This window comes from Gymnoscopelus microlampas (assembly GCF_963454915.1).
Source record: "Gymnoscopelus microlampas genome assembly, chromosome: 13".
Lineage (NCBI taxonomy): Eukaryota > Metazoa > Chordata > Actinopteri > Myctophiformes > Myctophidae > Gymnoscopelus > Gymnoscopelus microlampas.
This window is the reverse complement of record NC_139950.1, coordinates 2,621,922-2,631,077: the sequence shown is the minus strand read 5'-3', so window position 1 is coordinate 2,631,077 and position 9,156 is coordinate 2,621,922. Positions and strand designations below refer to the sequence as shown.

The window sequence follows — 9,156 nt, the reverse complement described above, 5'->3', positions numbered from 1 at the left end:
ATTTGGGATTTTTGAAAAAATAATCACAAGGTTTCTTCATCACATAAGATAAACAAAGGGAAACTTAATATATAAATAAATGCAACATCCAATGATGCTTAGACCATACACATATTTAAAGATAATAATATTAGGTTGTTCTTTAACTGCTAATTATTCTTGCCTCCTAGAAACTGGTGTTTTTACATACTTATGCAAACAGTTTGATCCTTAGGAACATACACATATATATAGATATTCTTCTTAACTTGTTGTTTAACTGCTAAAGACCATACACATATATAAAGATATTCTTCTTAACTTGTTGTTTAACTGCTAATTAGTCTTGTCTCCTAAAACTGGTCTTTGAATGTACTTTCACATTTATGCATAAATTTGATCCTTCCACGAGTCAAAGTTTACAATTTAAAGTGTTGTGTGAGACCATAATCTGCATAATCTCTGCTGCTAACTGGAATATAAACTCTACCTGCTGGATGGAATGCACATCAATCACTGTAGCCTACTATGTGTACAATAGTGAAGCAATCAACATGGAAATTAGGGTTTATCCAAAGCTGCTCTCTGGTGATGTCAAGTATCTCACAATCTGTTTGCTTTGTTGAATTGACACCATTCATTAATATAAATGTAATATAAGTAATATATAAATGTGCCTAAACATGTGCACTTAGAATGCACAACAAGGTGCTGAATGGAATACAATCTCTAACTGCTGGATGTAATGGACGTCAATCAATAATAGAATTAAACTGTAGTTAACAAATGACATCAGACCTTAATTTGATAAAGAACAGTGTCCTCTACTGGCAAAGTGAAAGTAGTGTCAAAATCATGGGGCCAAGACACATTATTTATAATATTAAACAACAGTAAACAACAAAACAACAGTAACTACTACTAATACTAACACAAATTATAATTAGCAATGAACTCTAATGTATATGTCATTATGCCACAAATATAAATGTATCATTAAAGAATGTATTGTTTTAAGTATAAAGTTTGAAAACTATGACTGCGTTGCTTTGTCTGTTCTTTTTCTATATAAGATGTCTATGAAATCTATGAAGTGTATGTTTGTGAGCTGTATTTTTTATAAATATATTTTTGTTAACATTTTTATTGAATACTAATGGATACTTTGTCTGCGTAATTACCAAGTACAGGGACAGTTATTCAGACACTTAAACAAAGTAGAAAGGGGGATCAATACTTAGTAAATGCTTATAATATATACTGTTAAACAGGGAATAGTCTGGATGCTAGATCCTTCAAGTATATGCAATAATCAAGATGGTGCATCGGTCAGGATGCAAGGAATGGATGAGGAGACGTGACTTGGTTTGTATCTGTATTAGTCCAGTACTTCACAGTATCATTTACAGCAGTTCTGTAATAACAAATAGAATACATCTATAATTAAGCATAGTCATATATAAGCAATTAGCAGAACAATACAAATATATAGCCTACACCACTGTAATCACAAAGGAATATCCAAGCATCTTTACAATGGTAACAACGCCCATAAAGGGTCAATATTAATATTAGGACATCTGTAATCTGAGTTCCCAGAAGTTTTCGCCGGCTCGGCGAGGAACTTCTGGGCCAGAGCCCTGGTATTTGTGGGCGGGATGTACCTTACGCTCTGAATCTGAGCGGACACGCCTCTTACCGGTCTGAGAGCTGTGCAACTCGTCTAAAAAGTCCGACGAGAGGCAAACAGCAGTACACAACAATGGCGGCCGAAATTTCTCAAGGGGAAATTGCTTCCCGTCGATCCTATTTAGATGCAACACCCACTGCATGTGGATCCCGCCCCCTTTTCTTTATTGGCTGTTGATTTGAATCACAACGCAGTAGCCGCGCCCCTGCTGTCCAAGCTCCGACGCTAACCCTCCCAGACTAGGACATCTGAAACAACCGAAAAGTCTAATCGAAACTCTGATACATCTGCCCTAAAAAAGGTTTTGACGTATGAAATAAAGTACATTTATCAAGTATTGTACCCAAGTACAATTGGACGATATTTGCTTTAATGGAGAATACCAATGTTAAATACGTATACTTTATTCTACTACATATCTTAAAGCTAATATTGTTATGGAGAATACCAATGTTAAATACGTATACTTTATTCTACTACATATCTTAAAGCTAATATTGTTCTCTGACCTCCACTATAATTATTTTTGGGGCTTGAGTTTGTTTCCTTGTAGATTTCGATTCTTAAACATTTCACTATATACACACATTGTGGCCATTTAAAACTAGGCAAACTATAAACTCCCATCTGGTGCATATTGGTTTTGTAGATTAAATACTTTCAAGACATTTGATAACTTGTAAAAAGAGACCTTCTGCATGAGTATTTCTACCTGGTTAACATGATAGCATTTTTTTTTCATGTACATGTTAAGATCTGGACTTTTCCTGTAACAGTAACACAGTACATCTAAATCACAGTATTGATACTTTTACCTAGACTCTAAATTCCAACATTGTATGTATAACATATTTCAAATAAGTCGTTGGATCTAAGTGATTGAATAGTGGACATTGGTTGCATATTAATCGTTTGCTTTGGCAGCACTCGATCCAGTTGTCTAGGTTAAACACATAAATATTAACTTAACCTAATGTAATTGTACAAAGTTATTCATACATGTTTCAATCACGTCCTGGCAACATGATTCAGTCATGTTATTTTAACATCATTCCATTGATTTATAAATGTTTCAATCAAGTTCTGGCAACATGATTCAGTCATATCGTCACCTTATTAAACTAAGTCATTTTTTGAGGAAATTATATTTTTGCCTAAGTCAGGTCCTCATGACACTGGCCACCTCTGGTAAAATCGCCCAACTCCTAATTGAAAAGGATCATGATGTTCACGCCCCTTTTAGTATAATGGCCTAACTCCCTAGTGTGACTTAGGACAAAATAGGCCTTTTGTTTGGCCTAAGTCACATGTTTTTGTGACTTAAGCCAAATTATTTACTGATTTAGGCCATTTTGTAATTTGTTTTGCTTTTTATTTTGTCTTAAGTCAGATGTAATCCTATTTAAACCTATTTCAATCTCTTATGTTACATAACTGACAGACAGTGTTATTTCTATTTAAATAGTCATAATTTGTTATAAACATTTTGGGTGAAATGATTAAGAAATATCATATAGTTTTGTTCTGGATCAGTTTTTTATTTGTCCTGAAAACCTTGAAAAAATGACTTAGGCCATTAGTTTAATAAGGTGACGATATTATTTTAACATCATTCCATTGATTTATAAATGTTTAAATCATGTTCTGGCAACATGATTCAGTCATGTTATTTTAACTTAATTCCATTTATTTCTAAATGTTATAATCATGTTCTGGCAACCTTATTCAGCCATGTTCATTATTCTAGATACATGATATGATCATATTAGTCCAACACAATTCAAACAGTGCAAATACATTTTATTTCAAATGCAGGGGAATACAGTAAAGTGCATTATGTATCAAACATATTTTATGTAAAACACTGCATCAAATAAACATTTTGAATACCTTCGTGTAAAACACTTTATAAACAACAATATAAACATGTTAACATTCTTTTTTAAATACATTTTAGCTAATTTTAGACACCCACCTGTTAGTTTACATATATATTCTTCTTTTACATTAGATTTTGTTTGTCTTCCCCATTAGTCACATTCAGAGAGAGATTCACAGTTTGAGAGAGATTCAGTTGGTTTTCTCTTGTATTCAAACAGAGGAAAAAATGTTAAAATGCATTTCTTCAAAGTCCAGGACTAATTCAGTCCAAACATATGGAACAAGATGCATGGTATTTTCTAATGTGAATAGTGGTTAGAATATTTATACATTTCTATACTTATTTGGGCCAAAGACTGGTAGAATGTGTGAGTACCCCGACCACTCCCCTCTTCATCCCCCACCAGTGAGCATTACTCATACTGGTGTAGCTTTGTCTTCAAGCTTTGTGCTTTGTGGGAGAGGACCCCACCATCCAACTCCATAATGATCTTCTGCAGTACTTCAAATGTGCAGCTGAGCTTTTTTTGGGGTAACTCAGGTTCAGAGAGTAAATCAGTCCCAACAATATGGCGGATGCAAAAGCCAAAGTCTCCAGATCCTGAATGACTGTGACCCCCTCCAGGACAATTCTGACATCGTCCTCACTGGCGGTGTTTTTAGGGTGAAGATCCCCATGGTGGTCTTCTCAATCGCACCTTCAACGATCGTCTCATCCACATCCTAGTGTTCACAAAAAGGAGTATTAGTTAAGAAAAAGCATTCATGAGACCAGACCTGATTTCACTTGGTTGTCTGGCACCCATTCTACAACCTCACAACGTGTTGTGAGCTTGTAGATCAGCTATTTTTGGTGAGACACTGGTGTGCAACTAAGTGATGTGTTAAGTATGACCATCATGGGAGATGAAGAAATCGTTAGTAGCCCATGTTTCTCCGCCAACAGTTTAGTTGTTACTTAAATAATCAGCAATCATGCAGTATCTAAAGGAGTGATAGAATAATTAGTGAGTGCTTTTAGTAGTATTTACCATTTTAGTATGTGTTTAAGTAAGTAGTAACTATGTAATTCAACTACAGTACAGTTCATTTGAGTAGCATCACACTTGAGCAGAGTTAACAGAACACTGCCGTCTGAGTGCTCAGCAAAAAAAGAGCTAATGACAGAGAATGTTCTCTGGTTCTTAATCTAAGATGTACACAATTCATGTTTACAATTAGTAACTTACTATGAGCTCCTGCACAAGGTCTCCAGAATCCTCGTGAGGTAGAGACAGAGTCCTTTAATTAGGAGGTCCCTTCCCGCATCAATGTCATCCTGAAAGATGAGTGACAGAAGAACAGAATACACACTTAAAACTCAAATACATAAGGTCCTTGCAGCACTGTTTGGCAATACATTAAAAGAGAAATGGTGCTGTGCATGCACCATCATCATCAACAACACAAATCCTGCTCCAATGGCCACCTTTCCCTTTTAGAACATTCTATTTATGACCAGGACCACAACAAAGTTCCATCACTTTCACTTGCCCACCTAAACATCTACTAAAGTATCAGATAACTTACTGTGTCCATGTTGTTAGTCAACACTTTCAGTTTTTCCCTTTCTGCCCAGTTGTGCTTTCAAACGTCTTCAGCAGGTTTGCAGAGTGCAAGTTCAGCTGTGACAGGAACTTAGACTGCAGAGGAATTGTGGTGATCCGTTTGAACTCAGCATTAATCTGAAATCCCACATATACCCAGCCAGCACGCCCACGTGGGTCCCACATGGGCCCCATGTGGGCATCCCATATGGGCCCCATGTCGGCATGTCAGCGGGATCCACATGGGTCCCATCTGGGATGCCCACATGGGCCCCATGTGGGCTTTAGGTGGGTTCTACCTGGGCCCCACATAGACTCCACAGAGACTAATATCAGAACAAAATATAAGAATAACAATGGTCCAAAAAGTAAAAATAGTGTGCATCAAAATCTTCCATTGTCCATGTAACAGGGCCGAGGGATTCTGAGTCCAAGCAGTGCAATAAAAATGGTATTTAAAAAATAGCGCGCATCAAAATCTTCCATTGTCCATGTAACAGGGCTGAGGGATTCTGAGATCCAGTTTCATGTTGCAGATGAATCTGGGCCCTCTGTGTGCCTGGGTGTCTCTTGAGCCTTTCTGTTTAAATCCCCAGTGACAGAACCAACCAAGCATTGTGCTGCTAAGGGGAGAGAAAGAGAGGCAGAGACATTGTCTACTGGGGTGGTGCATCATCCAGTTGTGGAAGCTGTCTCTGAGCTAAAACTTTGTTTCCACCTCTATCACAGGCCCCAGTGAACCACTTGGAGAGAGCCTTCTCTGCATCCTTGTGTTCTTCAGTCCTCCTAATAGAAATGACAAGAAGCCAACTGTTAGAAATTATAGAATTATGTAACTTTCCATTACTATATATGCTGTGTCATGCCTTCTACTGGTATACATCAAATGTGTTGCCAAATTACATTTAAAGTTAGACAGATAAAGGAAACATACAAACATCCAACTTTAGCAACTTTTAGCAACTTTAGCCTGGACAAAACAATCATTTGCATCTACAAGAAAATAAATATTCAAAATGTTAAACTTTAAACGTAAACCATATAATGACCGGTGTTCCCAGGGGTCTATACTTGGGCCCCTCCTTTTTTCCCTTCTACTCAAATTCTCCTAGCCAGAAATGTTGCATTCTGAGCTTTTAGATCTGCTATTTCACTGAATATTTGCCTGGTTTGACCTCAAACAGTCAGCTGCCAACAGTATGTAAAGCTGTCATTGTAGCACATGGAGGATTATTTGATTAACAGAAAGTTTGAAGAATAGAGCTGTTATTCTAAATAGAAATAGTGGTTTTCTTTCTTATCAATGTCTTGGCATTCACCAAGACAAGCAGGAAGAATGCCCAAACTGAGCAGCATAAAACAGCATGAAAATAAAGTTTAGCTTGAGAACAGAGTAATGCACAATCTACTACTTAAAGAGATCAGTACAGCATTTAAATATGTACTTACTTAGTTATGTAAAGAGAATTCCATCACAAGGCAATCCTCCTTTCTACTTTGCTCCTTGAGTCCTTTCCTTTGTCAGTCTACCTGGGCCCCACATGGGCCCCATGTGGGCTTTAGGTGGGTTCTACCTGGGCCCCACATGGGCCCCATGTGGGCTTTAGGTGGGTTCTACCTGGGCCCCACATAGACTCCACAGAGACTAATATCAGAACAAAATATAAGAATAACAATGGTCCAAAAAATAAAAATAGTGTGCACTAAGTATAGAGGGTATGTGCGTGACATCATACCAGGAAGTTATGCTGAAACACCTACTGCGTGGCAAAAAAACACTTTCTGGCCCTGACATCTCATACATACAAAAAAAAAAGCCCTTATTTAATGCAGTCTGATTGCATTAAACAACATTAACTCACGTTGTCACTCGATTTGCCATTGACTTTATGCATGTGCATACCGTCTATACCTGGTTTTCAGGTGGGTGGTGACCCAGCTGAACTTAGCCAAAGGGGGAGCTGTACTTGTGTCATTAAAGCTGTGTCTTTTGACTCGGAGGAGGAAATAATTAACTCAATGCAATAATTGAAATTATTGACTCAATGCAATGAAACAATTTTATAATGAAGAGCCTATTTACATTAGGTGATTCCACAAATGTCTTCTTCTAAATCCGTGTGTTTATGTCAGTGGTGCTCAAATATTTTCATGCCAAGGACCTCAAAAATGATATGCATTTGGCCGCCGACCCCCACTGAAAATATGTTGTCTCCACCAGGCCGAAGGCATGAGGGGAGAGTATGTTTTGCACCCCGTTTGTCCGTGTGTGTGTCCGTCCATCCGTCCGTCCGTCCGTCAGTGAACACCTAATGTCCGGCACCGTTGGCTCGGCAGCTATGAAACTGTGCACACACACTGCCTGGATGCCAAAGACGAACTTCTGCCCCTAATTTTTCCAGAGAAGCCTGTTATAGCGCCACCATGAGGCCGATTTCTGCTAAAAATATTGTTTTACGTTGCTCCAACAGATTTTCTCCATACATCACGCAAATCGGTACACAGTATCTCTATAGCCATGTGACCAATATGGATGTGTCCAATTTCCCATATTCCATCCTGATTGGCTAAGATTGCCTTCCATATTTTGCAAGATTGGTCAATTTTTTTTTTTTTTACAGTAAATGTAATTTTATTTTCCACCCCTGGAAAAACACACTCACAAATTGAAAATGAGAGAGAATACAGGTGTGTGACATGGTGGATTTCAAAATAGGAATACAGTGCATAAAGTAAACAAATCCTTGTAGAATTTAAGACAAACAATAAATGTAAGTCCTTTTAAGCTCTGGTAAATAGAAAACACAATTCCACACTTAATGTCCTACAGACACCTTGACCTATAACTCATGAGATGATTTTTCTTTTTTACCCTTTATGCATGTTAAATGCACTTTAAGAACTATATGGACATATTCTCTATTTTCCTGGTACATTGCTTCCCATTCAATCAAAATCATAAGTTTCTATGCTGCATTGCAAGTGATGATAAATGTAATGTCCACATTTTGACAAGGTCTCAAATAATGGGGCACCAGTAACTAAATGACCCTACTGAATGACTGCTATATCAAAGCTCTGACATTACACAATTACATATAAACATATCCTCAGATGTTCACATGCCATGTTGTCAAATGATTAACTAATGACAAAATACTATTCAAATTCAAAAGTATAAAAGACAGAGTGCAAAATACAATTACTCAACTCTGATAGTTCTTTGATACCATTGGCCATAGAACAACAAACAAAACATTTGAGTAGTAAAGAATGTATTTTAATCATTAAATACAAAAAGTCAAGAACAGTGATGACTAAAATAGAACCATATAGAAAAGGCACAATAATTTACTTGAAAATCACACTGTGCCATGACAAATAAAACTTGTCTCCCTTCCGCTAATGTGGCTGAAAATAGATGGCATCTTCCTGACATGATTCTGACATGTTCTACACTCCAGAGATTCTGTGGCAGTATAATGGCTTCTCATGAGGAGCAGTGTTGAGGTCAATTTTCCCTCTAGCATCAAAATGAAGGCCAATGAATGCTGTCAGTGGTTTCATAAGAAGGAGCAGACCTTCTGCGGCCTGAAGGGATTGGTGCTGGATGAAAAACCTGTGAGAAGGGGATCCTGGAGGGTATTCTGCATGCAGAACTGTTGAAGATCTGCAGCTGCCTGGGAGACCTTCACTCTGTTTATGTTCGCCTCGAAGCGGAGCTGCTGCACAATTTTCTTCATGGCAACCAGATTTGAGCTCGACATTTTTCACTACCGTCTTTAGAAAAATAATTCCTGTGCTGTGAATACTGGATGGATGCGGAGACCAAGATTGGTCAATTTTGACCAAAATGCTTCAAATCACGAACACAGCATCAGTTTTTCATGATATTTTGTACACACATTCCCAAAGGCCAAGCAAAAACCTTTGCCCTGCATTTTTCACATCTGCCCTTCATAGCGCCACCAGGAGGCCAGCCTATGTAAAATACATTATTTAATATCTTTTCTTTTTTGG

At 37.6% G+C, this 9,156-nt stretch overlaps 1 protein-coding gene across 1 annotated transcript; it reads right to left on the bottom strand.

Moving 5' to 3' along the window:
* Positions 1-8,394: 8,394 nt before the first annotated feature.
* Positions 8,395-8,955, bottom strand: LOC311058205 (guanine nucleotide-binding protein G(I)/G(S)/G(O) subunit gamma-5-like). The gene has a single exon (XM_084075569.1). The coding sequence runs from the start codon at positions 8,901-8,903 to the stop codon at positions 8,700-8,702; it is 204 nt and encodes a 67-aa protein (XP_083931695.1). The 5' UTR covers positions 8,904-8,955; the 3' UTR covers positions 8,395-8,699.
* Between the last annotated feature and the right edge of the window lie 201 nt (positions 8,956-9,156).